The sequence below is a fragment of the Chiloscyllium plagiosum genome, unplaced genomic scaffold (assembly GCF_037043375.1).
Source record: "Chiloscyllium plagiosum isolate Xiang-an unplaced genomic scaffold, Cpla_swu_hap1 HiC_scaffold_33, whole genome shotgun sequence".
NCBI lineage: Eukaryota > Metazoa > Chordata > Chondrichthyes > Orectolobiformes > Hemiscylliidae > Chiloscyllium > Chiloscyllium plagiosum.
The window spans coordinates 7,324,477-7,346,573 of record NW_028270171.1 but is presented as its reverse complement, the minus strand read 5'-3'; the positions used below and the strand labels follow the sequence as shown (position 1 = coordinate 7,346,573).

At 42.8% G+C, this 22,097-nt stretch overlaps 1 protein-coding gene across 3 annotated transcripts in view; it reads left to right on the top strand.

The window, feature by feature from the left end:
• LOC122542166 (transcription intermediary factor 1-alpha-like) overlaps positions 1–22,097 on the top strand; it is a 112,842-nt gene that overhangs the window by 69,265 nt on the left and 21,480 nt on the right. For all 3 annotated transcript variants that reach the window (XM_043679586.2, XM_043679588.2, XM_043679587.2), the window contains exons 4-10: positions 7,581–7,713; positions 12,746–12,862; positions 13,359–13,473; positions 14,275–14,421; positions 15,623–15,740; positions 16,554–17,635; positions 18,334–18,681. In XM_043679586.2, the coding sequence (XP_043535521.2) occupies positions 7,581–7,713; positions 12,746–12,862; positions 13,359–13,473; positions 14,275–14,421; positions 15,623–15,740; positions 16,554–17,635; positions 18,334–18,681 (2,060 nt within the window). The remainder of the gene's footprint in view (positions 1–7,580; positions 7,714–12,745; positions 12,863–13,358; positions 13,474–14,274; positions 14,422–15,622; positions 15,741–16,553; positions 17,636–18,333; positions 18,682–22,097) is intronic.

Here is a 22,097-nt window from a genome sequence, read left to right as displayed (position 1 = left end):
TCAGCAGTGCTAACCACTGAGTGTGTTTGGATGCAAATCCTACTAGATTGCATGGATCAGTTAGACAACAGTGAGAGTTGGTGAGCAATTTACAGGAACCGGGGATGACAGTTTCAGGAAGATAGAAAAACCCACAAATACATTCAGGTAAATGGGCAAAATTGGCTTGAAGGTAGGAGACAGCGGGTGGTGATGGAGGGTTGCTTTTCAGACTGGAGGCCTGTGATCAGTGGTGTACTGCAAGGATCAGTGATGGTTCCATTGCTTTTCATCATTTATACAATGATTATGATTTGAATATAAGAGGTGTATTTCGTAAGCTTGTAGATAACACCAAAATTGGTGGTGTAGTGGATAGTGAAGGAGGTTACCTCAGAGTACAACTGGACCTTGATCAGATGGGCCAACAGGATGAGGAGTGACAGATGTAGTTTAATTTAGATAAATGGGAGGTGTTGTATATTAGTAAGGCAAATCAGGGCAGAACTTCGATAATTAATGGTAGGGCCCTGTGAAGTGTTGCTTAATAAAGAGACCAATAGGTGCAGGTGCATTGTCCCTTGAAAGTGATGAAGAAAACACTTGGTACCCTTGCCTTTATTGGTTAGTGTGTCGAGTATTGGAATTGGGGAGTTGTATTGCCGCTGTACAAGACTTTGGTGAGACTACAGTCTGAACTCCCTGTGGTAGAAAAGATTTTCTTAAACATGAAAGGGTTCAGAAAAGATTTACAAGATTGACGACAGTATTGGAAGGTTTGACTGATAGGGAGGCTGAATGGGCTTGGCCTTTTCTCCCTAGAATGTTGAAGGTTGAGGGGTAACCTTATAGAGATTTATAAAATCATGAGGGGTATGTATAGGGTAAACTGCCAAGGTTTTTTCCCAGTATAGTTGTGTCCCAAACTAGAGGGGTTTAACAGGTTTAAATGAGAAAGGAGAGATTTAAAAGGGATCTGAGGGGCAATTTTTTCACACTAATGATGGTGGGTGTATGGAATGACCTGCCAGAAGAAGTACAATTTAAAAGGCATCTGGATGTGTACAAGAATAGGAAGGGATATGGGCCAAATGCTGACAAATGGGAGTAGATCAGTTCAGGCTATCTGGTCGACATGGGCAAGTTGGGCCGAAGAGTCTGTTTCCGTGCTGTACAGCTCTCTGATTCCAAGATTATTTTTCCTATTTCATTTAATAAATCTGAAACTAGCTTATTAGGTAATAAGCACATCAAATTTCTGCTGTATCTTAAACCAGACAAAAGGAGTAGTGATTGTTTGATGCCAAATGTTGAATCCTTTGAAGGGAGGAGGGAAGTGATTGCATCAGAGAATATGTGAATCACAAGTTGGGTCATATCCAAAGGAACACAATTTGCTAAGGGCAGAGAATGTTCCCAACATGTATTTCAAGAATAACCAGTTCTAAATTTTTGCCAAATTAATGCATGAACTACTTTGAGACCAGATGGAGTGTTTGTATCTTGTCCTGTATGTGTCAAGAAGCTTCATGCCATTCAGGATAAAACAGCCTGCTTGATTGCCACTCCATCCACCGGCTTCGTTCTCTCTTTCCAACACCAATACAGTGGTAGCAGAATGTATCATTGGCAAGGTGCACTTTAGTGACTCACCAAAGTTTCTTCAACAACATCTTCCAACCCTGTTATTCCTGTAACCGAAAAGGTAAATGGAACACTGTGGGTGGAATGTTGACTCACTTGGGGTGGCACCATGGCTCAGTGGTTAACACTGCTGTATCACAGCATCAGAGGGACCTGAGTTCGATTCCACCCACGGGTGACTGGCTGTGTGGAGTTTACACACTGTCCCTGTGTCAGCATGAGTTTCTTCAGGGAGTTCTGGTTTCCTCCTGTGGTTCAAAGATGTGAGGTTAGTTGGATTGGCCATGCTAAATTACCCAAAGGTGGATTAGCCATGGGAACTGCAGGATTAGAGGGATAGGTCTAGGTGGGATACTCTTCAGAAGGTTGGTGTGGACACGATGGGCCAAATGGCCTGTTCCAATACCTAAAAGATTCTATGTTTTATTCTGTTTTAACAGACTCATGGGCTTGCCACTACCTGCAAGGTCCCCTCCAAATCGCACACCATTCTGACTTAGAACTATTTAGTTATTTCTTCACTGTCACTGGTCACTGAATGCTAGCACTCCCTTCCAAACAGTACCGTTGTTTACATAGAGTCAGAGAGTCATAGAGATGTACAGCATGGAAACAGACCCTTCGGTCCAACCCGTCCATGCCGACCAGATATCCCAACCCAATCTAGTCCCACCTGCCAGCACCCGGCCCATATCCCTCCAAACCCTTCCTATTTATACACTCATCCAAATGCCTCTTAAATGTTGCGATTGTACCAGCCTCCACCACTTCTTCTGGCAGCTCATTCCATACCCGTACCACCCTCTGCGTGAAAACGTTGCCCCTTAGGTCTCTTTTATATCTTTCCCCTCTCACCCTAAACCTATGCCCTCTAGTTCTGGACTCCCCGACCCCAGGGAAAAGACTTTGCCTATTTACCCTATCCATGCCACTCATAATTTTGTAAATCTCTATAAGGTCACCCCTCAGCCTCCAATGCATCAGTGAAAATAGCCCCAGCCTGTTCAGCCTCTCCCTGTAGCTCAAATTCTCCAACCCTGGCAACATCCTTGTAAATCTTTTCTGAACCCTTTCAAGTTTCACAAGACCAGAATTGCACGCAATATTCCAACAGTGGCCTAACCAATGTCCTGTACAGCCGCAACATGACCTCCCAACTCCTGTACTCTGACCAATAAAAGAAAGCATAACAAACACCTTCTTCACTATCCTATCTATCTGCGACTCCACTTTCAAGGAGCTACGAACCTGCACTCCAAGGTCTCTTTGTTCAGAAACACTGCCTCGAACCTTACCATTAAGTATATATGTCCTGCTAAGATTTGCTTTTCCAAAATGCAGCACCTCGCATTTATCTGAATTAAACTCCATCTGCCACTTCTCAGCCCATTGGCCCATCTGGTCAAGATCCTGTTGTAATCTGAGGTAACACTCTTCGCTGTGCACTACACCTCCAATTTTGGTGTCATCTGCAAACTTACTAACTGTATCTCTTATGCTCGCATCCAAATCATTTATGTAAAAATGACAAAAAATAGAGGACCTATCTACTCCATGTGAACTGCAGTTTCAAAGCAATCACTCATTTGCCATCTTCCCAAGGACAGTGCGGGTGGGCAATTGCTGGCCACATTCTGTGATAGAATAGCTTCATAGAAAAATGAGTAGACCAGTGTAGCTGGCAGGGCAGGCTTGAATGCTTGAACGGCATACTTCCGTTCCTATTTCTTTTATTATTTTGATTCTTAACTGTTGTCTGAAATGGATTAACAAACCGCTCAGTTCAATGGCAGTTAGGGATGGGCAACAAATATCAGTCTGACTGGTGAAGTTCACCTCCCATGAATGGGAAAAAAATCAGTGGCCTTATGCAGACATTAGTTCCTTTGGGCAAACATGCACAGTGGTGTCGTGTTCTAGTTTCTTTTGTGACTTCCTTGATTTCCTCTTGTTTCAAATTGCTAGTTTGAGCCTCAGAGGCTGGGTGGTATGAACCATTGATCGGTCTGTCGAATCAGGCACCTGTGTACTCAACCAGCGAATGGTCCTCATTACTGTGTAGACTTGGGGAAGTACTCAAACATTTAGATTTTACTGTGTCCCCAAGAAGCTAGGATGAAAACCTTTAGTGATGTAAAGTTGAGCTTGTCAAGAAAGCTTTTTGTTTCACTTGGCAGGCTTTTGTCTTGCTTGCCTTTTGAAACCGTTGAGACATTTGTTATGAAGGTATAGAAGTGTACTGTACCTTTAAGAGAGTGAAGGACTTGACCAGCATACCAAGTGCTGGAGAATTTACAATGTAACATTTGCTTCAGAACAGATAACACTGGCTAAGGTGGTATGAGATAAAAACAAATTCAAATTTTGCCAATCAGTTTAAATTATACCCCCAAAAAATACCAAGTTCCAATCAAGTTTGAATTGAGTATATTGACAATCTTAAAAGCCAGTGACACAATCCGATGCTTTGGGGGTATAAAGCCTGGCAAAATTGAACAGTTGGGAAAAGAACTGCCAAGCCACCAGCATGTAAAGACTGCCTGAAAAATAGCTCTCATAAAGGTACCTTTATCGATCAGTAACCTGTGAAGCAGAATCCCCAAGAAGAAGAAAAGAGACCTTGGAGTGCAGGTTCATAGCTCCTTGAAAGTGGAGTCGCAGGTAGATAGGATAGTGAAGAAGGCATTTGGTATGTTTTCCTTTATTGGTTAGAGTATGGAGTACAGGAGTTGGGAGGTCATGTTGCGGCTGTACAGGACATTGGTGAGGCCACTTGTGGAATATTGTGTGCAATTCTGGTCTCCTTCCTATCGGAAAGATGTTGTGAAACTTGAAAGGGTTCAGAAAAGATTTACAAGGATGTTGCCAGGGTTGGAGGATTTGAGCTATAATGAGAGGCTGAACAGGCTGGGGCTGTTTTCCCTGGAGGGTCGGAGATTGAGGGGTGACCTTATAGAGGTTTACAAAATTATGAGGGGCATGGATAGGATAAATAGACGAAGTCTTTTCCTTGGGGTCGGGGAGTCCAGAACTAGAGGGCGTAGGTTTAGGGTGAGAGGGGAAAGATATAAAAGAGACGTAAGGGGCAACTTTTTCGCGCAGAGGGTGGTATGTGTATGGAATGAGCTGCCAGAGGATGTGGTGGAGGCTGGTACAGTTGCAACATTTAAGAGGCATTGGATGGGTATATGAATAGGAAGGGTTTGGAGGGATTTGGGCCGGGTGCTGGCAGGTGGGACTAGATTGGATTGGGATATCTGGTCGGCATGGACTGAAGGGTCTATTTCCATGCTGTACATCTCTATGACTCTATGACTCTAAAAGACAGGAATATAGAGAGGAACTGAAATCTGCCTGTTTTGAGAGAAGTTTTGTTATTTTAAATCTTAATCTGGATTTTTATCAGACTAGTATTATAGAAGGGAAAATAAAAGATAAGTTAGAGGAAGGAGTTGTAAATAGTTGTTAGTTAATTATTCTCTGTTATACTTTAAGAAATAAAGTTGTTAATTTTTACTTTAAATAGTTCTTGGCCTCTCAGATTTTCACAGATTACTGCACAGTATAAATCTTTTCTGTGTTGCTGGTTTAAATTAAGCAGGAAGGTTTACCCCGTGTCGTAACACCTTTGAGTTGGTACTTTACGTTATCTTTAAAATTCACTTAATTGTTAATAAGAATAAGATGAGCATTGACATGACCCTCTTTATTCTGGGTAGTGCCCAGTTATCTATCAAACTGTGCCTTCTTTCACTACCTTGACCCCACAATGATTCAGTGGGACTTGTTTTGACTTTGTCATCTGAACTGCAAATTTACTTCTGCTTTTAAATACTGAACAATAAAGATGCAGAGTGCATTCTCGTCTGCTGTAGAGCTGATACAGCACATCTATCTCAACTCCTGTACTATCAAAATTCCACTGTTTTGAAAAAACTTTGATGCAGAATTAGAGAACTAAAGCAATTTATGGTAAATATCGAACTTACAATCTCACAGCCATAATTAATGCACAGTAATTATGAATCAACAGACAAACTATGATCACAGACTCCACAGAACACATCAAATAACAGATATAGTCAAGGCCAAGCCCATGGATTTGTCAGTGAAGTCCACCTGATATTAGTGACGCTGTCGCAATCTCACTAAACTTTGTCTCCTTTGCATGAGATTCCAATTCTTTGCTTTTGATGATTTAGCTTTGAAACTCGCTGAAAAGCCATCTCTGTCACTGACGTCTCAATGACTGCTAGATCAATCTATTGGTTTGGGGCTGCATTTGACTAGATTCTCACAGCTTACTCCTATTACTAATGGATACAGTTTAAAGTCATTTACCAGCTCTTTACTTGTCAATAAACTGGAATTTTCCCTGGATTTCTCCAAATTCCAATATTTTTCATTGCACCAAGCAAATACTGCTTGTGGGCTTTCTTCAGAGCCATTGCCCTTCTGTTGCCTTTACAACATGGCAGGTCTTTTTCTGAACCCACACTGCTTGGAGATTGTAATAGCAGAATGTATTCATTATAGACTTTCTTCTGCTTCTAAGTATCTGATTGACAAGTACCCTAAGGCCTGAGACTTGTACTTGAACAGCCTTCAACTAACATGAAGCCTGTGACTTCCTTTCTTCGACTACCACTTATTCTGACAGTTGAAATGCTGTTCACTGACCTCTGAACTAATCAGGCTAGTCTATCAACACTTTCCAACAGAGTCCCACTCTTGTTACTGCAGACAAAAGAAAATCAAGCATTGGAACACCTTGTACTTAAATGTTACTATCTTGGCAGCCTGCTAGGTTGGCAGCACATACGGATATAAAAATTGGATTTTATCACAAGATCATTTTGAAACCATCTGGTTGATGGTTTGTGTCCAATCTGATTATAATTTATAACCAGTTTGGGATGTTATTATCTCATCTGTTGGACTATGCTGTCTCATATTTCTGACTGATCGCCAACAATCACGTGTCCTGTGATGAGAGCAGTTGCATTTGTCAGTAATCAGAAAGAGTTCAGAGAAAGATATGCTTAAGATAATATACAGTGCTTGATGGTTAAGTGCCCTAGTAAAGGTGTGCTTTTTGTTTCTATATCTGATATCTTTACAGTTGTAGTGTTTCACAGGGAAGGCTTCTGTGTCCTGCTTAAATCCCTTGAGCAAAGGGGAACAGGTTGGACTGAAGGATCTGTTTCTGTGCTGTACGACTCTATGACTAAGTGCTGAGACGGTAAACGATAGCAAAATGTTTAAAAGGAGGAGTCATTACCGCATATCTTCTGTCACTTGGCATCCACAAGGTTATCAAAATTCTGGGGTAATTGGCTGAGAGGAAATACCTGTATGTAGCATACTGAGGGCCATCTAATTGATATTGAATCAGTTTCTTAGTTAAGCATGTCCCATCTCTCCAAGCATGGTCAAGTGGTGGCATTGCTTCATATCATTTTTTTCTCTCATGTCCAAAAATACTATGGCAATTTCTATTAGTATCTAAAGCTTTTCTTCTTTGTTCTTCTGATTTTTAGTAAAAAGGACTGGAATGTTCAACTTTTTAACTTTGTTTTCCTTATTTTTCTGCTTTGTACCTAAGTTTCTGTACTTGGATACCTTTGTACCTAAGATGGCTCCATAAGCGACGATTTGTAAACTTTTCACTGTACTCATGTGAGTACGTGACCATAAACCTATTTCAGTCCAAACTTGTGTTCTCCGTATCTCAAATAATTGTGTTTTGGTTTGATGACTGATTTATGGGTTAACTAGCCAGCCAATTGATTAAAGTTGCTTGTTGCATGTGGGTAAAAGTGATGGGGTATTGCACCATTAGTGATTTTAAATATTGCAACTGCTTAGTCAAGGAAAGAACTTGCAATTATTTATAGAACTCAACAATCACCAATGTTTCCTTCTGCTCTGATTGTCTCTTGATTTCATCAATCTAGTTGATGGCAGGTCAAACTGCGAGCGACCGATCTTCTGCTCCATTCACAGACAGGAGACCCTGAAGCTGTTCTGTGAGACATGTGACACTCTAACCTGTCGGGACTGTCAGCTGCTCACACACAAAGATCACAGGTATGGGGACTCTCTTCAGTTTGCGTCTATTCTTTCACCTCTTGCTCTGTGGATCTACCTTCTCTTTGTGGGTAAAGGCTGTGTTGCAGATTTCGTGATCATTGTTCTTAATATAGATCGACACCCCTTTATCTGAAATCTGAAGGTTTTTCTTGAATGTTTTTCTCATTATCGAGGTTGTTTGGTGTGCAAAAAGTTAACACAACTTCGCATGTTACTCCAAGGGTGTGGCCCAGCACTGGAAGGCCTCCAGTCTCTCTCAGGGCCCATTGTACTCACAGTGAGTCTGCTGTTTGGTAAGTTTTTTTTTTAAGTTTCACCATCAAACTGTCACTTATTTCGAAATACTAAAAATTCCAAATTCCAAAAACCAACTGGTCCTGAGCATTTCTGATAAAGGATTGTGCACCTGTACTTGTGATTAAAACATGGGCGGCACGGTGGCACAGTGGTTAGCACTGCTGCCTCACAGCGCCAGAGACCCGGGTTCAATTCCCGCCTCAGGCGACTGACTGTGTGGAGTTTGCACGTTCTCCCCGTGTCTGCGTGGGTTTCCTCCGGGTGCTCCGGTTTCCTCCCACAGCCCAAAGATGTGCAGGTCAGGTGAATTGGCCATGCTAAATTGCCCGTAGTGTTGGGTAAGGGGTAAATGTAGGGGTATGGGTGGTTTGCGCTTCGGCGGGGCGGTGTGGACTTGTTGGGCCTAAGGGCCTGTTTCCACACTGTAAGTAATCTAATCTAAACATAGTTGAAATTAGGCCGTGTCCAGATGGTTACCCATCTTGCTCCAATTGATTAAGTTAATTTCTAGGGAAGGTTCATATTATGCCTCTTCAAGAGAAAAGCAGCATGTCTTCCACAGTCTGCAGTGTCACCCATAGCCAACTGGTACCACTTATACTTCAGAGGCTCAGGCTTCCAGGCTTTGTGCTTTAGAATCTGCACTGATGCTGTGCTACAGTACTGAAGGAGGCTGAATTGTCAGAGGTGCAGTCCTTCAGATGAGACATGATACTGAGTTCCATCAAAAATCCCATGACACTATTTCAAAAAAGAGCAACAGATGTCTCCCTGGTGTGATGGCCAATATTTATCCCTCAGCCAACATCACTCAAACCTTTTATCTGGTCATTATTGTATTGCTGTAGGTAAGAATTTGCTGTGTGCACTTGAGCTGCAGCATTTCCTACATTAGATTAGATTTGATTCCCTACAGTGTGGAAACAGGCCCTTTGGCTCAACCAGCCCTCACCGACCCTCCGAAGAGTAACCCACCTAGACCCATTTCCCTCTGACTAATGCACCAAACACTATGGGCAATTTAGCATGGCCAATTCACCTAACTTGCACATCTTTGGACTGTGGTAGGAAACTGGAGCAAACCCACACAGAATGGGGAGAATGGGAAAACTCCAAACAGACAGTCCCCCGAGGCTGGATTGAACCTGGGACCCTGGTGCTGTGACCACTGAGCCACCGTGCTGCCCTATGAGCCACCATGCCACATTGCACTTCAAAAAAGTGCTGCTATGGTAATAAAACACTTTGAGTCAAAGAGCGACGTAAATGCAAGCCCCTCTTCCTGTGAGGAAAAAAATTAACTAAACGATATTACTTACTTGATGGACAAATCCATTTCATATCCTGCTTGAAACATTAATTCTGTTGCCCTCTCCCCAGATACTACCAAATCTGCTGTGTTTGCCAGCACTTATTTTTATTTCATCTGGTTCACTAAAGCACTTTAGGAAAGTAAATCGCTTATCCCTGTCAGTCTGGTCTACATGCGACACCAGACCCAGAGCAATGTGATTGCTTCCTTTCTTCAGTTCATGGTGAATTAGTGTAGGGCATCAAATTGGGGGTCTTGCCGAAAATGTCCACATTCTATGATGGAATTATAAAAAAAAGAGGAACTTTGAGAATCTGTGCAAGTTACATATCGTGTTGTCAAATAATCTACTCTGTGGTTTTGAACATCCAGACAGGAAGGTGTAACAACTGTGGCCCTGTTTGTAGCAGCCATGGCTCTCGACAGAGGATTCAGAGGCCCACACCAGCCAACAAAATCTGAGCTGATGCTTCTGTGTAGTACTGAGAGAATGCTGTACTGTCTCACTAGCTCTCTTTTGGATGAGGTCCTGACACTGTTTCAGCCTAAAGATCCCTTGTCTCTATTTTGAAGAAGAACAGAATTTACCCAAGTGCCAATATAGATCATGTCCTTAACAAGCTGTACTAAAACAGGTTATCTGGCTATTATCAGTTCTGTTTGTGGGAAGCAAGCTGTGTGTAAATTGACTGCCCTGCTTCCCTATATTACAAACTCAAAGATGCATCATTGGCCATACATCACTCTGAATGTCCTGAGGTTGTGAATTATGCAATATGCGTCTGTTTTCTCTTGTTTCCTTTCTTTTATTTCTTTCCTCATTCATCAGAAAAAAGTTATATTCCTAATTTGACCCCTAACACAAAGTGTGTCAAGAGCTAAGCATCTGTGAAATGACATTCAGTGGCAAAGGTCCACACAGCAGTGATACAAAACTCATTGACTGAGCTTTGACCAGAAAAGAAATCAACATAATTTCCATAAGGCCATAAGATATAAACCATTTGACCCATCGAGTCTGCTCTACTATTTGATCATGGCTGATATGTTTTTCTACCCCATCGTCCTGCCTTCTCCCTCTAATCCTTGATCTCCTCACTAATTAAAAAACCCATCTATCTTTGTCTTAAATGTACTCAATGACTTTACCTCCACAGTCTTCTGCAGCAGAGTTCCACAGATTCACCTCCCTCTGGCTGAAGAAATTCTTTCTTCCCTCAGCCCTGAAGGGTTGTTCCATCACTCAGAGGCTGTGCCCTTATGTCCTAGACTCTCCTATTAGTGGAAATATAATCTCCACATCTACTCTATCCAGGCCTCTCAGTATTCTGTAAGTTTCAGTGAGATACCCCCTCATCCTACTAAACTCCCTTGAGTTCAACTCCAGACCCATAGTCGTCAATTGCTCCTCATATGACAAGCCCTTCATCCCCGTGATCATTCTTGTAAACCACCTATCGAACCTGTCCAATGCCAGCACAGCCTTCTTTAGTTACAGGGCCCAAAACTGCTCACAGTATTCCAAATATAGTCTAACTTCTGCTTTACACACCCTCTGCTCTTGTATTCTAGCCCTCTTGAAATGATTGCATTTGTCTTCCTACCTGCCAAGTGAACCTGCATGTTAACCTTAAGAGAATTCTGAACTAGGACTTCCAAGTCCCTTTGTGCTTCAGATCCCTGCAGCCTTTCCCCATTTGGAAAATAGTTCATACCTCTATTCTTCATTCCAAAGTGCATAACCTCACATTTTCCCACCATGTATGCCATCTGGCACTTCTTTGCCTGCTCTTCGAGCCTGACCAAGTCCTTCTGTAGCCTTCCTGCTTCCTCAACACTGCCTGCCCTTCTGTCTAACTTTGTATCATCTGCAAATCTAGCAACGATACCCTCAAAATGATAATGGATAACATGAATACTTGTGGTCCCAACACAGACCCCTGTGGATCTCCACTAGTCACTGGCTGCCATCCTGAAAAAGACCCCTTTACTCTGGCTTTCTCCCAGTCTTCTATCTATGTCAGTTCCTTGCCCTTATCTCCAGGGGCTCTTATTTAGTAACCTCTTGTGTGGTTCTTGTCAAAGGTCTTTTGGAAATCCAAATAGATTATGTCCACTGGGTCTCCTTTGTCAAATTTGCTTCAAAGAATTCTAGCAAATTGGTCTGCTATTACCTTTGGCTGTTGAAGCTGTGTTGACTCAGCTCAATTTTAACATGGACTCTAAATTCTTACCAACAACTGAGGTCAGGCTAACCGACCTATAGTTTCCTGTCTTTTGCCTCTCTCCCTTCTTACACAGAGGTGTTACATTAGCCATTTTTCAGTCCTCTGGCACCCTCCCTGACTTCAGATCACCACAGATAACTTTGTAATCTGTTCCACTGTCTCCTTCTGGGGTGTAGTCCATCCAGTCTGGGTGAACTATTCACTTTCAGACCTTCAGCATTTTCTCCTCAATGTTGGCCACGATAATCACCCCTACCCATTGACTCTCTTGAAGTTCTGGTAGACTACTGGTGACTTCCATTGATGCAAAGTACCTAATCACTTCCTCCGCCATTTCTTTGTTCCCCATTAATATTTCTCCAACCTGATTTTCTAGTGGTACAATGTCCATTCTTGCCCCTCTCTTACCTTTTATATATCTGGTGAAACTCTTACAATCTTCTCATGTTACTACCTAGCTTTCTTTCATACTGAATCCTTCCCCACTCCCCCTCCGCCTCCCCACCCTATTTAATTTGTAGTTGTCCTTTGCTGGTTTTTAAAGGCTTCACAATCCTTTGGCTTTGCTAGAATCTTTAGCACATCATATGCTTTTTCTTTTGCTTTTATGCCACCCTGACTTCCCTTGTCACCCACGGTTGCCTTGTCCTCCCGTTAATATGTTTCTTCTTCCTTGGGATGAATTTCTGCTGTGCCTCCACTACCTCCTGGATCCTTTTACGTACCTCAGTGGTGGTCACATTCTTCTGTCCCTGACCACTGACTACATTCAAGGTAGTTAATCTAAGACTGCCTCCGGAAACTCTTCCCCTCCCTGATGCTCATCAGCTCTGAGCTGGAGTTCCTCAAACAACCAATACTTGCTACAGATGTGGTCACTGTCAACCACAATGGGGTCCACCAGCCTCCACATCATGCAGTTACAACACATCGCCAGGCCTGCTCTTTTATCTTATTTACTTTAGTTCCTAATTTGAGTTTTTCTCCTGGTCTTTTACTTTGTAGCCTGTAAATATTTTCTCTATTTACCTTCAGTCTGAAAACAGCCTACAATTGTCAAATTAGTTGCTATCACCAACCAATAAACGTACAGTTTACCTGTGATGTGAACAGTTATAAAATATGTGAAGGGAGAATGGTATTTGCTTACTTCCAGCGAGCATTTGTAATTAACATCAAATTTATGTCACAGGTACCAGTTTCTCGAGGAAGCCATTAAGAATCAGAAACTGACGTTGGAAAACCTAGTGAAGAGGTTGACAGAGAAGAAAACTCAGCTGCAAGTTACCACCAAGCAGGTTCGCACAAGGTATGCCTCCTGTTGAGAATTCTTTTACCGTGTTGTCGGAACTAGACTGCACATCTTTGTTCTCCTGCTTTAAAAGGGAAGTATCAACATTAAACACCACCACTGAAAGCAGGAGCAATGGTCCTCATAACTTGCGCACCACAGAAGTTTATTTACAGCTGCCATCTCAGATGTTAGCTGATGTCAGCTGTGAACGGCAGTCATTCAAATTGCATGAGCCAGGATGAAAAAGAGTGAGATTCCCAATCCTGATTTCCTACTGGAGAGTCTCTGCCAAACAGTTCATCTGTGCACATCAGGATGAATCAGTGATATGCTGTCCCGTCTCACTTGCTTATTTGCTTTTGCTCAATCTTTCTTGCCCCCCCTGCCCTGACCTTCCATCATGCTGTATAAAGTTAGATTTTTGTATTCCCGAAATGAACTCTGGGATGACGTTACATTTATTAGGTATTTTAATTATGTTTGAATCAGTGGTTTTGATTTCCTCTGTCAGGTTGAGAGATGTCCAGGACATGCAAAAGAAGGTCCAGGTTGAGATCAAGATGGCCATCCTTCAAATAATGCGAGAGCTTAACAAACGGGGCAAGACGCTTATCCAGAGATTGGAGGTAACCATAGTGCTTACACTGGATATTATACCATACACAATGCAGCAATCGTGGTATATGCTGCTGCTTCCAAACATTACATCTACAGGGGCTGAAGTCAGAAAAGCTCATTGCGTGGCAGCTTCTATTTAAGTACAGAAATGAATGCCAGCCCATGCTGATATAGCTCAATGTAGCTAAGCTGTTGTTGGAGCACTGCATTAGATCTTAATGCCAACTTGTCAGGAAAATTCCCCATTCCTGAATGCTTGCCAGTGGCTCTCACAGAAAAGAGCCCAAGTTGACCTCAATTATCCTAGAGGGGTAACTCCCTCTGGCCTGGCCTAATAAATAAGAAAGGGCTTTAGGCACTGATGTGATGGGTATTGGAAGTTGGGAACTGAACCATGATGGGAATTGGAACTTTCAAAGTAGGGGTACCTTCCATGTTAAAGCTGTGGGGAAAACTAAAAGTTCACTCTTGTTTAAAAAGTAGTTGGAATTTTGTGTGTCTTATTCTGCTTGTCATCTTAAAATGTCCAGTGTGAGTTTTCTGAAGACCTGATGCTCACAATGGGCTAAATGTTGTAGCCTTCCGTAGGTCTACAAGCTCTCCAAGCTACAAGACCCAAGTTTATGCCATTAATTCTTTCCTTGGTGTACATGTGATAATTTTCATTATCTAAGATGCTTCCCCACTGGGAAAGAGAGTAACTTGTTTCAGGTTAGCATCAGCAGGGGTCAAATCTTTTGGCTGTACTCTTTGTGGACTCGTGGTGGATGTATTTACAAACTTCTAACTTGTGCTTTGCACTCTGATAGAAGTTGACAGAAGAAAGGCAGCTACAGCTGGGTCAGCAACACTTGTCCATGTCCAAACTGTACTGGCAAATGGATCACGTCTTAAAGTTTGCTTCCTGGGCTATCAGCACCGATAACAGCACAGCCCTGTTGCTGTGCAAGAAACTGGTATGTAAAAATGATTAACCTGCACTTACTGCTTAGCCACTATCTTATCTGCCCTAATTACCGCTTCAGGGATTAGATGTGTGTGGGAGGGCAAACCGCTTTTTCAGACGTTGTGGACATGTCTGTCCTAAATAGACATTGTCATTGCATATGTGACGTCTCAAGGATTGAAATGCTACACTGATTAGATCATGCCATTTGGAGAAACACTGCTAAAGAGACTGATTGCTGTCAAGAGCTGAATGTAGATGAGGGTGTTGTGGTAATGTCAGTGGACTAGTAATCCAGAGGTCCAGCCCATGGATGTGGATTTAAATCCCACCAGGGCAGCTTGTGGAATTTAAATTCAATTAATAAATCAAAACTGAAAATAATAGTAATGGTATCCATTAAACTAACATCAATTGTTGTAAAAAACAACCAGTTGACTAACATCCTTTTCAAGTCACATGAAAGATTAAATAAAAATAATAATTGAGGAAACCTAACTGCTGCCATTGTGCACAAGCATGTGTTCTTGAGCATGTATTCACCTTGCTTAAGTTCTGTAACTTAGTAAATCTGATTTGTTGATTCAGAAAATAAACAAACTGCTGGAGAAAGTCTGCAGATCTGGCAGCATCTGTGGACAGAGAAACAGAGTCAACATATTGAGTCCAATTTGAGTCGTCTTTGATATTCTGAAGATGAGACATTGGATTTGAAACATTAATTCTGGATGATCAAAACTTGCTAACATTAATTCTGTTTCTCTGTAGACTCGCGGAGTCACTCCAGCACATTATTTTTATTTCAGATCTTCAGCATCCACAGTATTTTGCTTTTATTTAAGGATGTGGGCCATGTTCCTGATACCCAGGACTTGACAACAAGATTGCAGTGTAAGGGGTGGCTCATTAAAGTCCTACAGCCATTGCAACTGGCTGTCAACAGTGCAGAAACTGTCCCACCACTGCTTTCAACTTTGAGACAACTGGAAGAAGTTGGTCTGTTGATTGTTTGTTTTGTTGCATGTATGTTGTGTTCCTGTGTATGTTAGCGCAGCAATGGATTGAGAAATATCACAGCCTATTGTATAAGGTGAAGCTGTCATCTTTCTGTGCATCAGTAGCATACTTTTGATTAACCTCCAAGCTCTGAATGATTGCTACATATGAAACCTATTTAGTCAACAGATTTTTTTTTACTTTTGCTTTTACAGATCTTCTTTCAGTTGCAAAGAGGGTTACAATCCAAAGTGAACACAGAGGAGTTGAAAAATGACATCATTACATTTCTCTGGGACTCTGCGTTCTGGACTAAGAATGCAGCCAACTTTGGTAAGCAGCTATTCAAACATTGAATACTTATTCAGATTTCACAAGTGGTTTTGACTAGCATCCATCTCCCATGTGCTAAATCCTTGGGGTCATCTGAATCCTAAATTTTGCCAAGCCCCATTCTCTCATCAGCCTATGCTTGCTGACTAACATTAACTTCAAATGGGTTGTCAGGCTGTATGCTAAAATTTTCATCCTTGTTTTCAAATGTCTTCATGCCTTTATCACAAATGCCAGCCCCTCCTAAACATCTGTGTGACCACCTCTAAATTTGAATCTTCCAAGAACTTATTGGGCATCCCTGATTTTAATCACTCCACAGTTTACTTCTATGCCTCTTTACTTCAACTACATAGGCACTAAGCTCTGGAATTCTCTTAACTAAGGATTTTTTTTACCTCTATGCACTCTTTAAGGTGCTTCCTAAGAGCTGCCTGTCTCGATGGTCCTTGTTTGGATCACTGTCTAATAATGTTCATGTGAAGTGCTTGTAATGTTTTACCTTACATTAACACAACTTGTGATAGCTGTAACTTTTGTAACTGTGACATTGCAAAAATAATCCCTTGATAATCATGGTTGGTAAAATGTGGAGCTGGTAAAGCACAGCAGGTCAGTCAGCATCGGATAAGCAGGAATGTTGACCTGATGAAGGGTTTTCAGAAACATTGACTTTCCTGCTCCTCCAATGCTGTCTGACCTGCTGTGCTTTTCCAGCGCAACATTTTATCGAGTGTGACTTGCAGCATCTGCAGTGCTTTCTGTTCCCTTAATAATCATGAACATTTTCATCAGTAGTTTGTTTCTCTACAGGTAATGTTGTGATTGAAATTCCTCCAACACTATCGGCACATCTTCCAGTTCAGCATCCTTCAACATCTGGCCACTGCCCTCAGCCTGTCTCCCAGCATCCCACCGTCTCCCAGCATCCCACCGTCTCCCAGCATCCCGCCGTCTCCCAGCATCCCGCCGTCTCCCAGCACCACGCCGCCTCCCAGCACCACGCCGCCTCCCAGCACCCCACCGTCTCCCAGCACTCACTCGTCTCCCAGCACCCCACCGTCTCCCAGCATCCCACCGTCTCCCAGCACACCACCGTCTCCCAGCACCCCACCGTCTCCCAGCACTCACTCACCTCCCAGCATCCCACCGTCTCCCAGCACTCACTCGTCTCCCAGCACGCCACCGTCTCCCAGCACCCCACCGTCTCCCAGCACCCCACCGTCTCCCAGCACCCCACCATCTCCCAGCACTCACTCACCTCCCAGCATCCCACCGTCTCCCAGCATCCCACCGTCTCCCAGCACTCACCCGTCTCCCAGCACCCCACCGTCTCCCAGCACCCCACCGTCTCCCAGCACCCCACCGTCTCCCAGCACCCCACCGTCTCCCAGCACCCCACCGTCTCCCAGCATCCCACCGTCTCCCAGCACTCACTCGCCTCCCAGCATCCCACCGTCTCCCAGCACTCACCCGTCTCCCAGCACCCCACCGTATCCCAGCATCCCACCGTCTCCCAGCATAATCGAATGACTATGACCCAAGGCACCACTTGGCGAAATCACATGCCTATGCAGCCCTCCCATCGACCACCACCACCCAGTTACCATCAACTCCAACCTCCTCGCCAGTCTCCTGCGCAACATAGCACGCAGCAGGTTCTCATACGGCAGTCTCATTCAGCTCCATCCTGGCCCCCAGTAAGTGGACAGACACGGATGCAGCAAGCTGTGCAGCTGGTAAGGCCAACAGCCGCAGTGCCAAACCCAAATGGGAGATACCTGCAGCAGATGCAAGTACAGTTGGTGCGACAAGGGAACATTGTGCAAATGCAACAGCAGCAGCAACAGCTCATGGCTCAAATGCTATTACTGCCACAGATGAATGGAGTACAAGTAAGTTAATGATTTAGAAATTATTTTCTGAGCTGAACCCACCCTAGCGACTAAAGGGATCAAGGGGTATGGAGAGAAAGCAGGAGTAGGATACTGAGATTGCATGATCAGCCATGGTCGTGTGGTAGTGCAGGCTCAAAGGGCCGAATGGCCTACGCTTGAGCCTGTGTTATATGTTTCCGTCCCTCCCCAGCACAATCACCACCACAACAACTCCCCTGTATATCTTCAGAGTGAGCCTTTGTGGTTTTTCATTCTTCTGTTAATCTCACCAAAAAGCCAGCAATGTTTTGAACCATTTAATTATGTAATTCAGAAGGAATCAGTTCAGCCTACCAGATTTCCTCATGTTGCCTCAGGTACTTTTGTCAATTTATTAATGTCAGTGTCCTCTGTTTACCAACCCTTCTGATGGAACTGGACTGGCTTCTCTTTATTTATTCTGTTAGAATTAATTAATGATTATGAGCAACTGTGTCTCATCTCTTTAAGGATATAACCTATTGTGTCTAGGCTTTCCAATAATAGAAATCCCATACTCCTAATTCCAGAATTGAGAGAATGTGTGTCATTTGGTTTGCTCACGGTTTATTTCTGATGGTTTTTGTTTAATCCTCTTGCCAGCATTGCCTATAATTTCTAGGATACACAGTTTTGTTTTCTTTTTCATTTCTGCAAGTTTTATTCTTTCAATGTAGGTCCACCAGCCTCAAGGACATACTCAGGGAGCTGCCAAGCCACTGAACAGTGGGCAGCAATCTGCCACTCTGTACCCACAATTACCTGTCCAGCAACCTACTGCCATCAGCAGACTACCTTCACCTATGCAGCGGCAGCCACTGCCCTTTGGAGCCAGCATGCCTGGTAGCAGACAGTCCCCACCGGTGCAGCAAGTGTCTACATCCATCGCACAACTGAACGTACCGGTCAGCCGTCCTTCTCCTCCAGTGCAGCAAGCTCTCAAATCAAACACTACTTTTAATCGTCGATTTCTCTCAAATGCTGCACCCCAGCAAGTTCACCCCAGCAGTCCTGTCAGTCAAAGTGTAAGTTTATCAAGTAAATATGTTGATTGGAGTTGTTAAATTAATTAAAATTACCAGTTGCTTGGTAGTATGGAACCTTAATATTGTTGGAAAGAGAGGCAGACTGATGAAGCCTTTTGTCTTGTACTCATGAGGACAAATGCAAGTTTCAATGATCAAAATAATTTATACAGTAGGTTCCCTAAGCTCCTGAGTAACTAAAAAAGGTATGAGGCTTGAATATGTTTTTGTTTGCAGGGAATGGGTCTCTGTGTATCACTTCCATCAAATGAAGATAAGTCAAATTATGAGCTTAATTGGTGATCTTTTATTGGTTGTTGGTTTTGGCTATAAGCACATGGAAACTAGGACCAGAAGCAGGCCATTAGGCCCTATGAGCCTGCTCTCCCAATCAGTTTGATCATGGCTAAGCCCCCTCATCACACTCAGAATTGTTAAATCAATACTAGGAGAAAGTGAGGTCTGCAGATGCTGGAGATCAAAGTTGAAACTTTATTGCTGGAACAGCACAGCAGGTCAGGCAGCATCCAGGGAACAGGAGATTCGACGTTTCGGGCACAGGCCCTTCTTCAGAAATCAATACTACCCTATTATACTTTGGCCAAGGTATTGCCATGGAGAAAGTAACAGTCAGAGTTGACTTTTGTAATTTTGTATTTACCATTCTGTAATTGTTATCCCCCTGTAGGATAAGTTGTAGTGTTCACATGAAATTTGATATTCCTGTATTCTAATGACTGCAAGATGATAAGCTTTGGCAACGAGTTTTCCTTCTCGGCAATATTTATTGAGTTTTAGGTTAACTTAATGTCTTGATGATACTTTCTATCTGAAACATTACACTTGACCAATATGCTCTGATGGTGTGTCTCTTAATTAATCACCTCAAATTTCTCTCCATCACATCCACTGCTTAATAATGGATCCCTCGACAGTAATAAACCTCACCTTTTGGTTAGATACCTCAGGAATCTCTCTCCGGTCAGAAGGCAAGTTTGGAGAAACAAAAATTAAAATGTAGTTGATACATTAAAGCCCACTTAGTTATTAAATTAATAGTGAGCATCATTGTTTCTGCTTTTTGTCTTGATTTCCTGTTGATTGGTAACCTTGTGTACATCTTATTTCAGCTGCTTTGAACGTGAAACTCTGGTTAGAAATTTTGGCAATGAGACTCATTGGGAAATAAAAACAAAGAAGTTGTAATATACCTGCTGTTGTCACTAGGAGGAGTTCTGATTTTGATCACAGTTGACATCAAACTCAGAAACCAGCATTAGAGGGAATTGTAATTTTTGACGTAGGATAAATCTTTTCCTCCTCTTCACACCCTTCATTCTGCAGTAATTATGCCACCTTCTTTGCCCTTCTTCCAAAAGTTATGGGTTCAAGGCTAGCACTCGGACCTGTACGTAACTCAGGCAGACATTCTGGGGTGGTACTGAAGGAGCACTTTGTCAATGCACCCTACATCCGTCCAATGTTAACGAGGACTTCTATCTGCTCAGATGTACATTTATGATTTAGGGGGACACTTTTCAAGAGGAGTTAATTATCCTTGTGATTCAGAAGTGTTAGCTCCTCCCACAAACACAGACCAAATGAATGAATTGGTCATTCATTTTGCTGTGTGTGAATTGCCTGCTGCTGGTCTGCACAATGCACTTGACAAATTTCTCAAATCTCTTTCCCAAAGCGTAAATTATAAATTTCTGAGAGAGTGATACAATGCAACTTCACAGCTGTTTAACCAAGTCCTACAAACCCAGGTTTAGTTCTTACGAATACAAATTTGCTGGCCTTAGAATGTGTTTTGCACCTGCATCTTGTGTTATCAGGTGAAAGCAGACTTAGACTTGGCTACAGTGGCCACTGAGTTTGAATATCCTCTGAACAGTTGTTGATGATGCTTATTGACATAAATGAGGATGACATATCAGTTGATGCTTTGTGTGAACGATTGCTGTTAGCATGTTTTAGGTTTGTTACTTGCATGTAGGACTGGAGAGCAGTTGATGTCCTTGGGGAGATGAGGGGAAAAAATGTTACTTTAAGCGGCAAATATGGCAAATTTTCAGCAGCTTTCAGACATGCTGGTTGAGCAATGTGTCAGCAGTTTTGTGCTCCTGTTGCTGTGAATTTGTATAATTTCACAGTCTGATGGTTCACCCTCTGATCCTCCCCATTGTAAGACACATTGCAATAAAGATGCGAGTTATGTATGTGCATAGATTGATGATGTAAGAGTCAAGTATACAGCATTCTCACAATGGCGCATATCTCCCATCAGGCCAGCAAAACCAAGGCAATCTGAAATAGTGGCCTGTGAGAGCAACCACTGCAGTGTCTGATAAAATGCATTGAATTGAATTTATTGTCACATGTACCGAGGCACAGTGAAAAGCTTTGTCTTGCGAGCAAAACAGGCAGATCACAGAGTTAAGTAGCATAGATAAGTAAATAATAGGTAAACAGTGGCAAAAGCAAAAACACAGGTACAGGCGAATGTTATGAGTTTGAGAGTCCATTCAGTATTCTAACAACAGGGTGAGTTATTGCTAGTTTTTGCCTTGCTGTACTAAAGGCCACAGCTTCATATTTTGGGACAGCAGTTGCCTTTCTTGGGTACTTAGTTCTTCACATTTGAGGCTAGACAGTTTAATGATTCACACTGCCAGCAATGAGTGTACTCATCCTCTTCCTTCAGGACCATACACCAGTAATTCAGACAATCATTCGCAATAACATTAGCAAATTTGCTGATGATACAAAGCTGGGTGGCAGGGTGAAATGTGAGGAGGATGTTAGGAGATTACAGGGTGACCTGGACAGGTTAGGTGAGAGGTCAGATGCATGGCAGATGCAGTTTAATGTGGATAAATGTATGGTTATCCACTTTGGTGGCAAGAACAGGAAGGCAGATTACTACCTAAATGGAATCAATTTAGGTAAAGGGGCAGTACAGAGAGATCTGGGTGTTCTTGTACACCAGTCAATGAAGGTAAGCATGCAGGTACAACAGGTAGTGAAGAAGGCTTGAGGGATTGAGTATAGAAGCAAAGAGGTTCTTCTGCAGCTGTACAGGGCCCTGGTGAGACCACACCTCGAGTACTGTGTGCAGTTCTGGTCTCCAAATTTGAGGAAAGACATTCTGGCTATTGAGGGAGTGCAGCGTAGATTCACGAGGTCAATTCCTGTAATGGCGGGGTTACCTTACACTGAAAGACTGGAGCGACTGGGCTTGTATACCCTTGAGTTTAGAAGACTGAGAGGGGATATGATTGAGACATATAAGATTATTAAAGGATTGGACACTCTGGAGGCAGGAAACATGTTTCCGCTGATGGGTGAATGCCAAACCAGAGGACACAGCTTAAAAATATGGGGTAGACCATTTAGGACAGAGATGAGGAGAA